We start from the raw sequence: 19,719 nt of genomic DNA, 5'->3' as shown, positions 1-19,719 counted from the left end.
CAGACCACACACATCTGGTGTGAGAGAACTGGCCGTCTGCAAATATGTCTTGTCAGGAGCGACTTGAGAAACTGCAAGTCGCTTCTGATGTGAGAGAACTGGTCGTCTGCAAGGAGGTTGCCCAGGGGACGCCCGGATGTTTTGATGTTACCATCCTATGGGAGGCTTCACTCATGTCCCTGCATGGGGAGCTGGAGCTGGTAGAGGGGAGCTCACCCGGGTTCGAACCCTAGACCTCTCGGTCAGCAGCCCTGCCGGCACAAGGGTTTAGCCCATTGCGGGGGGGGGGGGGGCTCCGGAGGGCTGCTAACCCAGAAAGAAAGCCTTAGGAGCGGACTGTGGCCATTTTCTATACTGCCCTATATCCCAGGATCTGATCCCAGAGTATCTGGTTTGAGCTAAATTATATGTCTACATTGCTAGTTAATCTATTGGAATCAGACCCTATGATGTAGGGCTCTCTTTCGGATGGGAGACCCGAATGACAGAGCGGATAGTCCTTTCTTTTTGAGAGCCAGTCAATGCAGCTCCTCTGATATGCATGTCTAAAGGCTTTTCGAAATATATATTTTCCCCCTCCCTTTCCAAAAGTTGGGTGAGATGAACCAACGTCGACTATCTTGCGAACTGATAAACTGCATGAACCAGTAAATAGTTACAACGTTGACTAATTTATTTAATCTAGGGCAACATCAGCCTCACGGTTGCCTTCAAACGGCCAGTTGGATCAACGGGTACAGAATCAGCCCGAAAATCACACAAATCTCCAGATAATTGTGTTGCCGAAGGCTTTCATGGCCTGAATTACTGGGATGCTGTGATTTTTTCGGGCCGCATGACCCTGTTCTAGCTGCTACTGGAATCGGGCTCTATACAGCCCGGAAAACCTCACAGTAACCCCAGAGCATTCTTTTCAATAGTTTGTTTTCACCCAGTTTGGCTCCCCAGATGTTATTATTTATTCATTGGTTTTTATCCTGCTTTTCTCCCATGGGTGGGACTCAGGGCCCTTCAATGCAGCCCTATAACTCAGAATATCAAGCCAGAAAATCCCACAATCTCGGCTTTGAACCGGGTTATTTGAATCCACACTGCCATATATTCCAGTTCAAAGCAGAAAATGTGGGATTTTATACAGCGGTGTGGAAGGGGCCTCAAAGCCGCAGCCATGAACAATGATTAAAACGACAGACATGATATGACAAAAAACACCACCTCAGAACCACAAATAAAACAGACAAACAGAGAACACATGACATAACCCATACTGAAGGACAACTCCCACCACTTTGAGTAGGACCCTCCTACAATGGGCTAAACCCTTGTGCCCGCAGGACAGGGAGAGTGGGTGAGCCCCCTCTGTCAGCTCCAGCTGAAATGAGATCCTGGAATATAGGGCAATGTCTCAGAAGCCTGTCTGTTTCCTTCTTCAAGGAAGGAGTTGTATGGGCCAATGGGGGAAGAGTCCAGAGCCCCGTGTTGACCATCGTCCTTAGCAGCCCCCTGGCGCAATGGGTTAAACCCTTTTGCAGGCAGGACTGCTGACCTGAAGGTTCGGTTGCTGATCCGAAGGTTGCCTGTTGTAATCTATCAACTCCAGTTCCCCATGAGGGACATGAGAGAAGCCTCGCACAAGGATGATAAAACATCAAACTGGGCATCCCCTGGGCAAGATCCTTGCAGACAGCCAATTCTCTCACACCAGAAGCGACTTGCAGTTTCCCAAGTCCTTCCTGACACAAAAAACCCCCCTACTCTGAATTATCATGACCGTGGGCATAACTGGAACACTAATCCAACTCTGAAGTTGGAGAAAGGGGAGAGGAGATATTAAAATCAGACATGATGGTATCTGACTCGAGACCCCAGAGTTTCCTGTATCCCAGCTCCCACCTATGAGGAAGGACTTGTAGTCCAGCACCTGGAGGGTCACATAAAAGAGTTTGACACCTAGAATCCTATTCTCCTCGGGGGTTTGAAAAGTGTTAGAAGAAGCTAGGATCCGGAAGTCTTGTCTGCTTAGTTCTGCTCCAGCCCTAGGGCTGTCTGGTTGGAGTGCCCGCCTCCCACGCGTGGCGTGTCTCACCTGCACGTCCTCCATGCCCGGGTGTCCGATGCCGTGGAGGGAGAGCGCGTCGCCCATGCCGTCCAGGCCGTGGTGGGCCGAGTGGAGCAGGACGTCGGGGCGGCGGACGGCGGCGTGGTAGTCCCGCCGGGGGTCCAGGCCGGAGAGCTGGGGCAGCGAGGCGCGGGGCTGGGGCAGGAGCGAGCCGGCCTCGGCGCCCACCTCCTGCCGCTGCCGCTGGCCCCACGGGTGCTGCTGGGGCTGGTGGAGCGGGTTCAGGGCGTAGGGGTCGTTGACGTGGGCGTAGGGGTCCTGGCTCTGGTGGTAGGGCAGCGGCTGGTAGGGCGGCGGGAAGTAGGGCGGCTGGAAGTCCGAGGAGGGCGTGTGCGAGAGCGGCGGCGCGCTGGAGTAGGGCCCCTGCGAGACCGAGCCCAGCTGCGAGAGCCGCGAGCTGTGCCCCGGGACGCCATCGTGACGGTCCTGCAGCCCACACAGAAACACACACACGGGGAGAGAGGAGAAAAGAGAGGAAGAGCGGTGAAAAACCCGTCCCGGATGGGCGAAGGAAGCGCCGCCGACATTCCCGGCACAGCCGCAGCCAATTATTTCGACACTATTGTCCCTGGGTTACAGAAATGTCGTCTCCTAATGGGTTCCAGCATTAAAAACACGGCGGAAAGTTCTATCAGCAAAACACGGCTCAAGTTTTTCAAAATAAATATCTATTCCATTCTCAACCAATTCAACATAGTTTGTGGCAGCCACAAAAAGATGGTTTATGGAGTTAGGCAACCACTATAATAATAGTAGTAGTAGTAGTAGTAGTAGTAATAATAATAATAATAATTCAGTGTCAGGAGCGAGTTGAGAAATTGCAAGTCGCTTCTGGAGTGAGACAATTGGCCGTCTACAAGGACGTTCCCCAGGGGATACCAGGATGTTTGATGTTTTACCGTCCTGTGGGAGGCTTCTCTCATGCCCCCGCATGGAAAGCTGGAGCTGACAGAGGGAGCTCACCCGCTCTCCCAAGATTCAAACCGCAGACCTGTCCGTCAGCAGTCCTGCCGGCACATGGGTTTTAACCCATTGCCCCACGAGGTAATTATTATTATTATCATTATTATTACTATGACTATTATCATTATCATTATTATTAATATAATAATAATATCACGACCGTGGGGATAACTGGAACTCTGGTTCTGAAGTTGGGGAAAGGTGAAAGTTGGGGAAAGGTGATCGTAATAATATAATACCTTTATGCTTCTGCAACATGGCCATACAGCCTGGGAAACTCACAGCAACCCAATAATAATAACTATTTCTAACCCGTCCTCTCTTCCCGGAGGGACTCCGGGGAGGCTTACAAGAACAACAAAATTGAGATAAAGCGGCAGTAAACAAACAATCAAAAATAAGCAATCGAGAATTCACAAACAACACAGTAATCGTTAAAACAACGAGTCAGTAGGTTTCATAAATAACATAATGGATAAATAGAAACCAACATAAAATGCAAACAATAAAAACGTGGGTTGTTGTGAATTTTCCGGGCTGTATGGCCATGTTCCAGAAGCATTTTCTTCCGACGTTTCGCCCACATCTATGGCAGGCATCTGGCGAAACGTCAGGAGATAATGCTTCTGGAACATGGCCATACAGCCCTGAAAATTCACAACATCCCAGTTATTCTGGCCATGAAAGCCTTCCACAGCACAATAAAAACGTGGCTGTGCAATGAGTTAGAGCAGGATGATCTCATTCTTTCAAAGAAAGAACCGCACCATTTCTACAGGAAACAACACTTTCAAAGCAGGAACAGAACTTTCCCCAAATTTTGTTACAAAGTGTTGTTGCTCTTATTATTACCATATTATTATTATTGTTATTATTACTACTACTATATCCCTTACCCGCTTCTCCCCCGCTTTAGAGCGCCACTTTCTCCATCCGGATTTTTAGTTTCCATCTTAATATTATTACTACTACTACTACTACTACTACTCTATTTCTTACTCGCCTTTTCCCCACTTTAGAATGCCACTTCCTCTATCCGGATTTTTAGTTTCCATCTTAATAATAATAATAATAATAATAATAATAATAATAATAATAATAATAACTTTATTTCTATCCCACCACCATCTCTCAATTGGGACTCAGGGCAGCTTACAGAGCAGCACACGAAGGTGCCACACAAAACACATCAAATACAATATACCCGCATTTACAAAATAAATGACACACGGATTCACATAAAATAACAACATACAGACATGAAACAAGAACCCGACTCAATTAAAGGAAATAGAATGGAGCAGTAGTAGCTACTCGTTAAAAAGAGAAGTATAGTCAATTGGAACATCTTGGCTATTAACCAGTCAAAATGCCAACATTAAAGTGCCGAAGTAGAACATCTTCATAGGAATCTACACTAGAATGCAGCTCAAACTGCATTATATTGGGTCTACGTTTTTCAAGCTGTCTAGATCCAACCCATGTTCTCCCTTCCCTAGGATTCATTGAAAAGACAGCTGGATCTCCATCGCCAAACAATACATAATATGATCCGTTTAGAGACCCATACAATGCAGTTCAGTGCAGCCTCAACAGCTTTCTCTGGGTCTACGCTGAGTATATAAATGCAGTTCGTAGAGATCCAGCTTGGGAAACAGAAGAGAAATGCCTCTTTGCTTACTAAACATCAGCATGAAGTTGAGCTTTGTAATCATTTTGAGTTCCAAGTTTTGATTTAAAAGAAGCAAACGAGATTTCAGCCCCACTTTCTCCACTGGCCCTTCCACTCAGCCCTATATCCCAGAATATCAAGGGAGAAAATCCCACATTATCTGAGTCCACACTCAGATAAGCCAGTTCAAAGCAGATATTGTGGGATTTTCCGCCTTGATATTCTGGGATATAGGGCTGTGAGGAAGGACCCTGAATCCACACTGCCATATATTCCAGTTCAAAGCAGAACATGTGGGATTTTATTCAGCTGTGTGGAAGGGGCCCACGAGTGTCTTTCCCGGAGAAGACCTTTCCACGCCAGGAAGGAGAGAACGGGTGGCATCATCATTACTCGCTTTGGACAGTAAAAGAAAGCATATATGCGGGAAAACAAACAAACATCACCGCAGCTCGCTCGCTCTCTCTCTCTCTCTCTCTCTCTCTCTCTCTCTCTCTCTCTCTTTCTTTTTTTTTAGAAGGAGGAAGCTACAATTCAAAAAAGCAATTAGGAAAAGTTGTGAGGGACAAAAGGTCACACTGGGACTCATTTAGTGAAATGAAATCCGATCCAGATTTAGATTCTTCCCCAATATTGTATATGTCTCCTTTAGATAACAGAATTCTATTATTATTATTATTATATTATTAGGAGTCCTCGGTGGCGCAATGAGTTAAACCCTTGTGTTGGCAGGACTGCTGACCCAGAGGTCGGAGGTTCTAATCTGGGAGCGGGGTGAGCTCTCGTCTGTCAGCTCCAACTTCCCATGTGGAGACATGAGAGAAGCCTCCCACAAGGATGGTAAAACATCAAACATCCTGGCGTCCCCTGGGTAACGTCCTTGCAGACGGCCAATTCTCTCACTCTAGAAACGACTTGCATTTTCTCAAGTCGCTCCTGACACGAACAAATATTATTATTATTAAATAAAGAAGAGTTGGAAACTATGTCAACTGGGGCTGGATCTACACTGCTAAATGTTGTAGTTTCAGAAAGCAACATTGACCGACAATATACGAGTGGATACTGCCATATAATCCAGTTCATTGGCATTACATGGCAGTGTAGATCCAGTGTAGATGAGACGGAAACTGAAAACATGTTGAACTTTGAAAAAGAAATAGCCCGAAAACGGAATAAAGGACACCACGTCCAAGGCAGTTCGTCTGCATCTTGAAACTGCATTATATGGCAGTGTAGATCCAGCATGGGATGTTTGTCAATGCCTCAAATGAGTACAAAAACATCAAAATAATACAAGATAATGTACAGTTACAACAGTAAACTAAAAAAAAAATTAAGCATCCAGATGAAAATAATCCAAATCAATCCAATAAGACATAGTAAACTAAAACATGAGGGAAATGTTATACAACATATACCCTAAAAGCAATTAAGATACAATTACATTACAATGGCTAACACCGGTGTATCGTATGGCAGTGTAGATCCAGCATGGGACGTTTGTTTTGATCTGAAAACATATCTAACTTTGGGGGGGAAGAATGAACATTTCTGCAAATGCCCTTGTTGAATAAAGGACGCCACGGGCATATATTCCAGTCCAATGCAGTCGATTTGCATGATAGAGCAGGGTAGATCCAGCCTGGGATGTTTGTCTGATGGGTTCCAGACTGGAATAATATATCTAACTTTGATTAAGAAGAGCTTGGAAATCTCTGCAAATTGTCGACGGATTTGAGGTTCGGCTAAACGGGGGCGGTTGGAGATCCAGGAAGCCTGCTCCAAAACCCCAAAAGCAAGGTCTAAAGCAGAAGTTTCTCCCTCTCGCTCCCCCTCCCTCCCCCTTCCTTCCCCCCTCCCTCCCTCCCTCCCTTCCCCGCTCACCCCCCAAGCTCTAACCGAGAAGACAATGCGAAAGGGAGAAGCAGCTGCAAGCCTCCTTCAATTATTGTGCTAAATTACCAGGCCAAAGGCGTTCGTTCGGAGACAGAGAAAGAAAGGACGAGGGGAAAAAAGAAAGAGAAAGAAAGAAGGCTGAGGGAGGGAGAGCGAGGGATACATACACACACACAGGGCAATTGTGATCCCAACCCAGCCCCAAACTCACCATGGCGGAATACGTGTGGACTAACATCTGGATTTTTAAAAAAGGTCTGGAAGCGGCTACAAAAAATACACACCCTAAAATATGACAATAATGCAAGAAAATAGGGAGAGGGCACTCAAGGCAGGTCTCAAAGAGCTCTGCAAAGGAACGCGGGGCACTCTGGAGAACAGCTGGAGGTCTTGCCGAGTCTATCCATCAAAACAAAAAAATGTGGGAGGGAGGGAGGAGGGGGGGTGGAGGGTCCCCCACTTTGCCTCGTCCCCGGGCCCTGGAGCTTCTTCTTCCTCCTCTTCCACCCAAGGCGAGGCTCCGACTGCTCCGGCGCCCCCTTTCTCCTTCGCCTTCCCCCTTTACGCCGCCTGGCAATAATTGATATTCATGACTATTAATATTACACGAGGACTTTCAAAGGGGGGGGGGAGGAGGAGGAGGTGGTGGAGAGGGGAAACGCGGGACCAAATGGAGCGTGAAAGGCTTTTGCCGCGGCGAGAGCTCCCTTCGTATTGTAAGTGACGTTCATTCAGTGGAGAATTCCGAGATGTAATCAGACGGAGGGGGCTGGCAAAGGCAGTGCTGGGGGAGAGGGAGGGAAGGGGGTGGGGGTGGTGGTGCGGGGGGGGGGGGGAGACAAACACACACACTCACACACGCAGGAAAGTGGAGCGAGGAAGAGGCAGCGCTTCAATTAATCCGAGCCGGGGAAAAGAAGACGTGTAAACGAGGCGCCGCTGATTTGGGGGCAAGGAAGTGATCTGGAGCAGCGCCAGGGGCAACCGAGGGGAGGGAAAAGGGGAAGGGAGGGAAAGCAAAGCATATCACCCCCCTCCTCCTTTCCCTCTCTCTCTCTCTCTCTTTTAATTATACATTCCAAATAAGAAAGGAAATCGATTGCCCTCGGTGCTTTGGTTCTAATTTTTAAGCAAATACTAATAATAATAATAATAATATGGGCCGCCCTAATCCTTAGAAGGAGAAAAAGAAGTTAAAGTTCTGTTTTTTTTACAGAAGTCATTACAGATATATATATACACACACATATATACACACACACATACACACACACACATATATGCTTAATGACTTCTGTAAGCATATATACACACAAATATATACGCTTAATGACTTCTGTAAGCATACACACACACACATGCTTAATGACTTCTGTAAGCATATATATATATATGCTGAATAACTTCTCTAAGCATATATATATATATATATATATATATATGCACACACATATATAAGGACTTCTGTAAGCATATACACACACACACACATGCTTAATGACTTCTGTAAGCATATATATATATATATATATATATATGCTGAATAACTTCTGTAAGCATATATATATATGCACACACATATATGCTTAATGACTTCTGTAAGCATACACACAACACACATGTGCTAATGAATTATGTAAACATATACATACACACATATATGTTTAATGACTTCGGTAAGCATATATATAAATATATACGTACACACATATATATGCTATATGACTTCTGTAAGCATATACTGTGTGTGTGTGTCTATATATATACATACACATATATGCTTAAACATATATATGTATATATATATTCACATATATGTTTAATGACTTCTGTAAACACACGCACACACATATACACAAACACACACTTAAAGACTTCTGTAAGAAAGCATATATAAAACACATATACACTCACACATATATATGCTAAATGACTTCTGTAAGTGTGTGTGTGTGTGTGTGCTTAATGACTTCTGTAAACGAAAGGAAATTTTACTTCTTTTCCTCCTTCTAAATACATCTATCTCTATCTATCGTCCAGTATTACAGATTGTGCTCGCTTGGCAAAGCAATCCAAAAAGGCTTCTGTTTAAACGCTTCCGTGGTGTGTGTGTGTGTGTGAGAGAGAAAGACTTTTATGTATTGTCCAAGGCTTTGGAATCAGAGACCCTCCGAAGACGCAGGCGAAACGTCGGGAGAAAAACGCAGCCCGGAACCCACCCAACACCCCAGAAAGAGTTTTCCTCTCGCTGTGCCAAAAAAGCGGCCACTTTTCACCTAGATGTGTGCAACGAATTCGAAATGCCTCGTTGCTAAGCAAAGCCAGAGGCGACGGAAAACCTTTCGGGCGCTTCCCCAGAACCCGTCCGACTGGCCCGGCTGCCCTTCCAGTTAAAGTTCAACTAGCGAGCGGAGGGAGCTCTCTGAGTCTCCAGCCAGGCTTGGAAGCCTCGCTTGACAACAATCCTCTCTCTGGAGTGCTGCCGAGCCCTTCTAGCAGCATTTTCTCCTCACGTTTCGCCTGGATCTGGGGCTGGCATCTTTAGAGACCCTCTCCAGGTGAAACGTCAGGAGAAAATGACTTGAGGAAACCACACAACACCGCAGTGATTCTGCCTGGCTGTGAAAGCCTTTGACAAGAAATCCCCACAGCTGCCAAAACAATGAAGGCTTGGACTGTATCCTATTCCCAGTGCGATCCAAAGTACATAACCTACATTAAGAATCATATAGCAGTGTACAAGTACCATACCCCCGTTTCCTTAAAAAACTATTCTGGAGGGTCTCCCGATCCGAAGTGTGTGCGAGTATATGTATGTGATTTTTTTTTTTCTGTCAGGAGGAATTGAGAAACTGCGAATCGCTTTTGATGTGAGAGAATTGGCCGTCTGCAAGGACGTTGCCCAAGGGACGCCTGGATGTTTGAAATTTTACCATCCTGTGGGAAGCTTCTCTCATGTCCCAGCACCGGACGCTGGAGCTGACAGAGGGAGCTCACTGGCGCTTCCCGGATTCGAACTGCCCGACCTGTGGAGTCGGAGGCTCAATTCGGTATGTGCATGACCTTCTCTCAGGAAGCGGGTTCCTTAGAACATATGTCCAATATTCCAAGGAGGGAATATTGGGGATGAATTCAGGGAAGATTCGGTTTTTTTGTGTGTGTCAGGAGTGACTTGAGAAATTGCAAGTCGTCTCTGCTGTGAGAGAATTGGCCGTCTGCAAGGGATGATGTTTGGATGTTTGATGTTTTACCATCCTGTGGGAGGCTTCTCTTATGTCCCCTCATGGGAAGCTGGAGCTGACAGACAGGAGCTCATCTGCACTCTCCCAGGGTTAGATTCCAACCGGCAACCTTCAGGTCAGCAGTCTTGTCGGCAGAAGGGTTTAAGCCATTGCGCCACGGGGTGCCCCTAGGGACTTTGGTCAACATGGGGCTCTGGTCTTTTCCCCCCTTGACCCATACAACTCCTTCCTTGAAGAGGGAGACAACCAGGCTTCGAGGACACTGCCCTATATCCTAGGATCTCATTTCAGATTGTCTGTTTTGAACTGGACTATATGATAAGATAATTTGGGGCAAGCAGATCCTGGGATGTATAGGGCAGTGAGTGTAGATCCAGCTCCTTCCTGGGCTTCACAACAAGAAACCCTGATCTCCCGAAGAGAGGGACGGAGAAAGAGAGAAGGAGAGTTGAGAAAGAATGCCTCCCGCCCCTCTTTCCCCTCTGCCTGCCCCACAAACAAAGGACAAGAGGCGGCTGTCCCGACAAAGCGGCTCCCAAGTGCCCCAGAGAGGAACTGCCCGGCTGAGTTGCGGAGCCTTTGCCTGGCGTCGAGAAAGGAGCCTCTCCCTTTCCCGCCTCGCCGAAAGTTCCTCTGTGAGGCGCCCTCAGGTCCCTTTCTGTGGCTCTCTTCCTCCTCCGGGGGGAGAACGGGGCAGCCTCCCGCCCCCACCCGGGAAAGCCAAGGCGAAAGCGGCCCCCCAAGCCCCGCTGCCCCCTCACCTCGTAGATGTCCTCGTACTTGACGTTCTCGACCAGTTTCCAGAGCATGGCGGCGGGCTGTTCTCTAGGAGGGGAGCGCATTCATGTGAGGAGGAGCGGGTGCCTGGGCTCGCCGTGCTGCTCTGTCGGTAATGATCCATCTATAATTGGAAGCGGGGGACAGGCGCCCAACCCGGCCGTCCTCTCCCATCGCCACTTCTCTCTGCTGCCTGAGACAATAGGCGGGAGAAGCCGACCTCGCCCAGGAGAGGGCCACGCAGCCCCATCCGCCGAGTTTATATAGAACACATAGACAGATTGAGCACACATATATTATGCATATAATTACTCACACGCCCTTGGTGTACACGCACGCACACACACGCACACACGGATAGAGTCTCTCTCTCTCTCACACACACACACACTGTAAATAACGGAGAGTATATATCCTCCATATAGGAGGAAATCTTCACTTTCTTCGATAACAACGGCGCAGTGCGACGTATTGAGAGGCACTGCTCGTTTGGGGTTAGATAACACCAGCCTATATAGCGTGTGTCTCGCTATATAGGCACAGAAAGAAGAGATGTTTTCTTTAGATTGAGGTCTAACGAAGGAAAAACGATTTAGCGAAACTCCTTAACGAGGGAGAATGCTTCTCTACCCCAAAATGTGCCTGTTTCTATGTATCTAATCATCTGTCTATCTCTACATCTATATTGATGTCTATATACATATAGACATATAGATAGATAGGTGATATATAGATGTGCCTATTTTTATTTATATAAACATCAATATAGAAGTAGATATAGATTGATGTTTATAGATTTGTTTATATTTATAATCTATAGATGATATATAGATGATCTATATCTACATCTGTATTAATTTTTATAGATAGATATAGACATAGATGATATATAGATGATCTATATCTACATCTGTATTAATTTTTATAGATAGATATAGACATAGATGATATATAGATGATCTATATCTACATCTGTATTAATTTTTATAGATAGACATAGATGATACATAGATTATATCTATCTATATTGTTATATTTACAGATAATTATAGATATAAATAATAGCTAGATTATATCTATCTATACCTACATCTATATTAATGTTTATAGCTATAGATATAGATGATATATAGATTATATCTATCTAGATCTAGATCTATATTAATGTTTATATATCTAGATCTATATTAATCATATCTACATCTATATTTACATTTTGTGGATATAGATATATATAGATATCTATATCTACATCTATGTTTATATTGATAGATAGATATAAATGATATATTGATTATGCCTATCTATACCTACATATTAATGTTTACAGATAGATATAGATTATATCTATCTATAGCTCTATTTAAGTTTATATTTATAGACATCTATATCTACATCTATGTTTACCTGTATATTGATAGATGGATAGATGGATATAGATGATATATTGATTATGCCTATCTATACCTACATATTAATGTTTATAGATAGATATAGATAATATATAGATTATATAGCTCTATTTAAGTTTATATTCAGAAATATAGATGATATATAGATATCTATATTTACATCTATATTTATATTGGTACATAGATGATATGTTGATTATATCTATACTTACATATTAATGTTTATGCTGATAGATAGATACAGCTATAGATGGCATATAGATGTCTATCTCTACCTCTATGTTTATATTGATATATAGATATGGTCTATAGATATCTACCTCTACCTCTATGTTTATATTGATAGATAGGTATAGATGGTCTATATCTATGCTTGTCTCTATCTCTCTCTATATCTATCATCTACATCATTGTCTATATTCATATCTACTATATCTATATCATCTCTATTATCTACATCTCCTTCTATGTCTATTATATATCCCTGTGCGTGTAGAAATAGGTTGTTGACCAATAAGGGACACAGAAGAGGCGAAGGTTCAACCTGGTAACCAGGATGGGTTTTTTTTCGTTCGATCCGTTTTTGTTTCGTTCAGTTTCGAGACCATTCCTTTCCGGCTCCAAACAAACTCTTCTTGACTATCCCTTCCATTCAGACCATGAACCGATGGGCCGGGTTTTGACACGGTTGCTCTGAGCGGGTTGTTTCCCTGCATTGAGAAGGATTTCCCAAGAAATTCGCTCTCAAAGCGGGCTGGACGGGTGAGGATCCCGTGCCCGTTGTCTTTGCGGGACAAGGGATTCCTTAGGACCGAGCGATTCCTTGGAAGTATCGGGCCAGAGGCCAAGCTTGGCGTCCTGGGAATGGGGCCGAGCAGGGAGAGAGCGCGGTGCGGCGCCGAAACAGCGACGAAAAGGCGAGGCAAGTTGGCCCTTTCCAGCGGGAAGTTGTTCAAGGCGGGTGGAGAAGGAGTCGCCGCACCGGGTGTCTTATAGGCTTGGCTGCGGAGGGAGGGAAGGGAGGAGGAGGAGGAGGAGGAAGGAGGGAAAGGAGGGAGGAGGGAAAGGGAAAGCAGGCATGGAGAAAGAAGGAGCCCTCTCCGAAACAAGCAGAGAAACCCATCCATTGGCAAGGAGATCAAAGCCGAAGGGAGGAAAAGCGTTCTTGGAACCTGCGTGTTTTCGTGGGGAGAGGATGGGAGGTGGAGGAAGCTGCACTCTCCCCCCACAACTCACCCCTCCCTCCCTCAATGGAGCAGTAAATTAGGCCAGGAACTCTTTTCTCTCCCTCCCTCCCTCCCTCCCTCCCTCCCTTTCCCAGTCTTACAGCATCGAAGCATTGGCCTTCTCTGACCACCTCCTTTCCCTTCCCTTCTTTCCACGCGCAAAGGATCACGCGCAGTTTTCCCCTTGGGCCGCTCGGGCCTGGAGGCTAGTGTCCGCTGACCTGTCCCCCTTCCTCCTCTCTTCATCCGCTCACAGTGAACCCAAATGGGATGGAACAGGGGAGGAGGAAGAGCTGCACAAAGGGATCTGGGCCTGATGCAAGCCAGTCACAGGCCGAAGGCAGCTTGTTTCCCCAAACAAGTCTCTGAGAGCAGAAGTCATCCGCACTCCCCGAACCCCGTGTTTAACTTCAGGTTGCATCAAAGCCAGTCCTTAGCATGAACGTTGGCATGTAAGAATTTTTTTTCCGTGCCAGGAGTGATTTGAGAAACTGCAAGTCGCTTCTGGTGTGAGAGAATTGGCTGCCTGCAAAGACGGAGCACCAGGGATGTTTTGATGTTTTACCATCCTTGTGGGAGGCTTCTCTCAGGTCCCCCCATTGAGCTGGAGCTGACAGAGTGAGCTCATCCCCGCTCTCCAGGGTTGGATTACAGAGTGCAGATCCATAAACCAATAGAGCCCAACGTTCAAGTCAGCAGTCCTGCAGCAGAGGCAGTCCAACAATGAGGCGAATTAGGCAGTCGCCTGTGGCGCAAAACATATGGGGGCGCAGTCGAGACTGCTTTTTCTGTTGATTTGTTGTAAAACATGATGTTTTGGTGCTTAGTTTGTAAGATCTTAATGTAATTTGATGTTTAATAGGCTTTCCCTTAATCCCTCCTTATTATCCAACATTTTCGCTTATCCAACGCTTTTATTTTTCAGTGATTGCTTTGGGGGGGCGCACCAAAATTCTGTTCGCCTACACTTGAAAAATACCTAGGGCCGGCTCTGCCTGCAGGCAGAATGGTTTAACCCACTGCGGCTTCTATTGAATAATTATAATAATCCTGGGTTGCTGTGAGTCTTTCAGGCTGTATGGCCATGTTCCAGAAGCTTTTTCTCCTGACGTTTCGCCCACATCCATTATTACAATATTTATATCCCGCCCTTCTCACCCAATAGGGGACTCAGGGCAGCTTACAATAAAACACATATATAAAATTGTACAATATATTGTGAATCAATTAAAAAGTTATTAAATTACATCAGACATTCATAAAAACACTTACAAAATACAGATGGGCATGTTCGAGTCTACCTTACAACCTTTGAGGATGGCTGCCTCAGATGTGGGCGAAATGTCAGGATAACAAGCTTCTGAAACATGGCCATACAGCCCGAAAGACTCACAGCAACCCAGTGATTCCAGCCATGAAAACCTTCGATAATATAATAGTATCTTCAGCAATATAATTTAGAATTTTAAACTTTATTACGATCCATATACCCACAGCTGTTAAGTGGATAACATACAGGAGTTTACAGAACATTCAAAACTGGAGGAAATGTGCTAAACAGACACATGCTACACAAAGTCAAGTAATGCCCAATATAATAATACTCTTTATTTCTATCCCACATGGGTAAACAAAATAAACAACACACACAAAATAAATGGCAAGTTAATAAAGGAAAACAAATAAAACAAAATAAACAAATTAAATAGTAAACAGTAAAAACATTAGTTTAAAACACATTTAATCTACATTGGGGCCAGTAGGTTAAATAAGCTAAGTAAAAACCAATTATAATTATATTGGTATTATATTATATATTATAATATTATTATATTATTCTTTTTTAAATTATTGTCATCTGGCAGAGGGTACAGGGTGACAAAGACAAGGACAAACTGACTGAGGGACCGCTTTTATCCTAGAGCTGTAATGATATTGAACTCCATGGCTTCTCATCGATGTAACATTGGGTGCTATGTGGTGGTGAATTGTGGAGGGATGGGTGTGTTGTTTTGTGATGTGTACTGGGGAAAGCATTTAATTTCGTTGTACAATATACAATGACAATAAAGTTATTCTAGTCCAGTGGTTCCCAACCTGTGGTCCTGGACCAACAGGAGTTTCCAAAAACTAAAATGTGGTCCTCACAGAGAGCGACTGATCTCTGTGAGGCCAATTGATACAGAACATATGCCATTCAACTCCCCCACAGAAAACCATATTTAATAATTAGAGCTGATGTGGTCTAGCCAATGCAATTTTCTGAAGCAGCACTCCAAATAACCAAACCGAATCTAGTACTAATGTTGGAGAGTGGTCCCTGGTCAAAGTGGTCCCTGCTCAAAGCGGTCCCTGGTTTAAGTGGTCCCCAGTTAAAAAAAAAAAAAGGTTGGGAACCACTGTTGTAGTCTATTCTATCCTCCAAGGACGCTTGTCACTGATGCAGGCGATAGATGCAGGGAAAACGTCAGGATAGAATGCTACTGGAACATGGCCATACAGCCCAAATACTCACAGCAATCCAATATATAATATATAATATATTATATGATTATATATTATAATATAATAATTATATAATTTCCTTTTTTGGAATAGTCTGTTTGTCCTTGTCTTTGTCACCCTGTACCGTCTGCCAGATGACAATAATTTTAGAAAAAGAGTAATATAATATAATCATTATGGTATAGTATACTATAATATATAATCATATAATATATAACAATATTATATTACAATAATATATTATGTACTGGGTTGCTGTGAGTTTTTTTTTGCTTGTATGGCCATGTTTCAGTAGCATTCTGTTCTGACGAGCCCGTGCATTATATTCCGCCACCATTTTTTATTTTGTTTTGTTTTCCGGTTTCTTCAAAATTGAGCTTTGGGCGCTTTGCACTGGAGTCAATGCGAGTAAATGTGAATCATTTTTTTTGTTTAACACGGTTGGACCAGCTAGATAAACATTGCATGTATGTAGAAACATCTACACCTACCAACTAAAAGAAAAGCTGGAAAATCATTAAAAAATTAATTTAAAAACCCCAACAACGCAACTGCTGTAAATGAAATCAGGAGGAATCATCACAGGTTCTTGCTCCTCTTCGGGTTCCCAGACTCTGGCCTAGTTAGTGACTGAGGCTCCATCTTCACTGCTATATAATGCAGTTACAAACTGCAGTCTATGGCAGTGGAGATGGGACCTTGGGCACTATTGGTTTATGGACCTGCACTCAGTAAACCCCGAGTTCCATCGAGACTTAGGCTCCGTCTACACTGCCATATAACATCCAGATGATCTGCTTTGACCTGGATTGTATGGCAGTGTAGACTCAGATAATCCAGTTTATCTACTTTGATCATCTGCTTTGATAACACCATGTACGGGAACATAATTTGTGATGGCTGGGCTTGGAGAGGGTGCCAATCTTGGCAACGCAGAGGAGTTGCAAGAGTGTGAAGCTAGGAAGGCCAGCAGGGTTGGGAAGGGCGCTTTCAGCAGAGCAATAGCGCCCTCTACAGGAGACATTTCCACCAGAGCGGCGGGCCGCCTTTCCAAGGGAGACCCCGCTGATAAGCGCAAAGGAGGCACCTCTGGCGCAATTGCTTTCTCTCGCCTATTTGGCAAAGGCACGAGACGGAAGATATAATCGCAGCGCAATGATCTGCGTGAGAAATCACGCTCCAAAGTCAGTTGAGGAGGGCTTGGCTGTGGCTGGGAGTGGGATTGGGGTCCTGAACCGTCGGAAGGATGGGTTTGAGCGCCCTCTGCCTGTGGCCGCGTAACGTCTCCATCTTTTGCGCGCTGCTTTGCCTTTTGGCGTTCCCCTCTTCCTTTTCGTTTTATTCTACCCCAAAGCGGCACTGGCTCAAAACAGGCAAGGTATTGTGTTTTCGAAGGGTTTCATAGACGGAATCACTGGGTTGCTGTGATTTTTTCCCCCGGGCTATATGGCCATGTTCCAGAAGCATTCTCTCCTGTCCTTTCGCCCACATCTATAGCAGGCATCCTCAGAGGTGTGAGGTCTGTTGAAAAATAGGAAAGTGGGGTTTATATATCTGTGGAAAGTCCAGGGTGGGAGAAAGAACTCTTGCCTGTTTGAGGCAAGTGTGAATGTTGCAGTTGGCCACCTTGATTAGCATTCAATGGCCTTGCAGATTCAAAACCTGGCTGCTTCCTGCCTAGGGAATCCTTTGTTGGGAGGTGTTAGCTGGCTCTGATTGTTTCCTGTTTGGAATTCCCCTGTTTTCTGAGTTTTGTTCTTTATTTACTGTCTTGATTTTAGAATTTTTAAATACTGGTGGCCAGATTTTGTTCATTTTCATGGTTTTCTCCTTTCTGATGAAATTGTCCTCATGCTTGTGGATAATTATTTGGGAATCATTTGTTGACCAGGTGGAATAGCAGTGAATAGCCTTGCAGCCTCAAAGCCTAGCTGTTTTCTTCTTATGCAATACCTTGTTTGGGGAGCTGGAATACAATGGGCATCCTTCCTTGGGCAGGCTGAATGGGAAGGAATAGCCTCGGAGTAGCCTCGTGGCTTCAAAACCTGGGGGTTTTCTATCTAGGAGAAATCTTGGTTGGCCGGGTTAAACAGCACTGAATAGCTTTGCTGCTTGCAAGCCTGGCTGCTTTCTACCATGTGGAACTTTAAAGAGTGTTGCTCTTTATTTACTGTCCTGATTTTAGAGATTATATTGTTCTGTATTATTATGCCACAGTAATTAATATATATTATATATATAATCTTATATCATCTGCTTAGAACTGGATTATATGAGGCCCCTTCTACACAGCTGTATAAAATCCACACTGAACTAGATTATATGACAGTGTGGACTGAAGATAATCCAGTTCAAAGCAGATACTGTGGATTATCTGCCTTGGCATTCTGGATTATATAGGTGTGTGGAAGGGCCTTGAGTCTACACTGCCATATAATCCAGTTCAAATCAGATAATCTGTATTTTATAGGCAGTTGGATGAGGCCTGAGTGAAGACGCCCTGAGCTCCGTTGTTGCTGAGAGAATTGCTAGGAGATTAAGTGGGCGGGGAATACCCTTCTAACTGGCATTTAGGGGGAAAAACGGCTTTTCCTGGTTCTCTAATTTGGACTTTTATTTTTCTAAGTTTTTTTGTTTGAAAGACATATTTTGGATGACTATGTCTTTTGTGGTCAAATTTGGTGTGATTTGGTTCAGTGGTTTGGTTGTTTACTCCATATAAAAATACATTACATATATACATATATATAGATTAAATGGTACTGTTCCATTATCCGGAGGCTACAAGGGGGCGTTAGAGAGTGAAGGATAGTCCATTTTATGGGGATGGTGAGTGGACTGAAGGAGGAAACCATTTCCCCCTGTTTTCGTGTTATTTCCCCACCCATGTCCCTATCGTGGAAACAACCCTCGTTTATGAAATGGGAAGTGGGCAGTGGGAATTACCAGCGAAACTGGGGAAAATTGTTTTCCTCAGCTCCCCCCCCCCCATAAAATAGACTATCCTTCTCTTTCTAGCGCCCCCTTGTGGCCTCCACCCTGATAATGGAACAGTACCATTATGATTATTATTCTGTTTATTTATACCTGGCTTTTTTTCTCTCCACAAGGAGACTCAAAGTGGCTTACATTAAAAGCATTTCCATACCACACCAGAAGCGACTTGCAGTTTCTCAAGTTGCTCCTGACACGAATTTTTTTCCCATGCAATTGTAAACCTACAAATATATACAAACATTAAAACAGAATTAAAATCTATAAAACATATTAAAAGCTATAAAATGTATATTTACCACTGCCATTGCGAAGAAGGGAATGTCAATGGGAAGGAACCAAATTCATCCACGGGATCCAATTCTGGTATGTAGTAATAGGAAAATGAGTGTGCGTCCCTCAGAACATATTGAATTCTTACTATCTCCTTCCATTTTTTGTGAGAATTGACAAAATGGAAGGTGTTAAAAATCGAGAGCAATTATTTTAAGTGTTAGCAGAGCAGAACATACCAGGAGGCTATCACAGGTACAGAGCAAGACCAACAGTTAAAGTTATTAAAAACTTTATTCAAGAGAACTATATAACTGATAGTCCCCAAATGACCAGGCTCTGAATCTCATTCAGATAAGTCATGCAATTTATTTTATTTATCATGTCAGAGATGAACTGAGGGCACAACTTGTAATGTATTTAAAAACACAAACTTAAAAGAACTTGGCATTATACTAAATATCCTTTGATCAGTAGCTGGCTACTTGGAGTGCCTCTGGCGTTGCTATACGAAGATCCTCCATTGTGCATGTGGCAGGGCTCAGGCTGCATTATAGTAGGTGGTCTCTGGTTTGCTCTTCTCCACACTCACATGTCATGGACTCCACTTTGTAGCCCCATTTCTTAAGGTTGGCTT

At 44.2% G+C, this 19,719-nt stretch overlaps 1 protein-coding gene across 4 annotated transcripts in view; it reads right to left on the bottom strand.

The window, feature by feature from the left end:
• tfap2b (transcription factor AP-2 beta) overlaps positions 1 to 11,230 on the bottom strand; it is a 78,344-nt gene extending 67,114 nt beyond the window's left edge. The window contains exons 1-2 of one of the 4 annotated variants that reach the window (XM_062959276.1): positions 10,657 to 11,230; positions 2,087 to 2,545 (exon numbers count right to left, since the gene is read on the bottom strand). In XM_062959276.1, coding sequence (XP_062815346.1) covers positions 2,087 to 2,545; positions 10,657 to 10,737 — 540 coding nt within the window. In that variant the 5' untranslated portion in view covers positions 10,738 to 11,230. Of the gene's footprint in view, positions 1 to 2,086; positions 2,546 to 6,864; positions 7,286 to 10,656 lie in introns of those variants that run through there. The other 3 variants (XM_003215197.4, XM_062959282.1, XM_062959292.1) reach the window with 3 other exon arrangements.
• Between the last annotated feature and the right edge of the window lie 8,489 nt (positions 11,231 to 19,719).

The sequence above is a fragment of the Anolis carolinensis genome, chromosome 1, assembly GCF_035594765.1.
Source record: "Anolis carolinensis isolate JA03-04 chromosome 1, rAnoCar3.1.pri, whole genome shotgun sequence".
Taxonomy (NCBI): domain Eukaryota; kingdom Metazoa; phylum Chordata; class Lepidosauria; order Squamata; family Dactyloidae; genus Anolis; species Anolis carolinensis.
The sequence above is the reverse complement of the archived record's forward strand: the minus strand, read 5'-3'. Positions and strand labels throughout refer to the sequence as shown.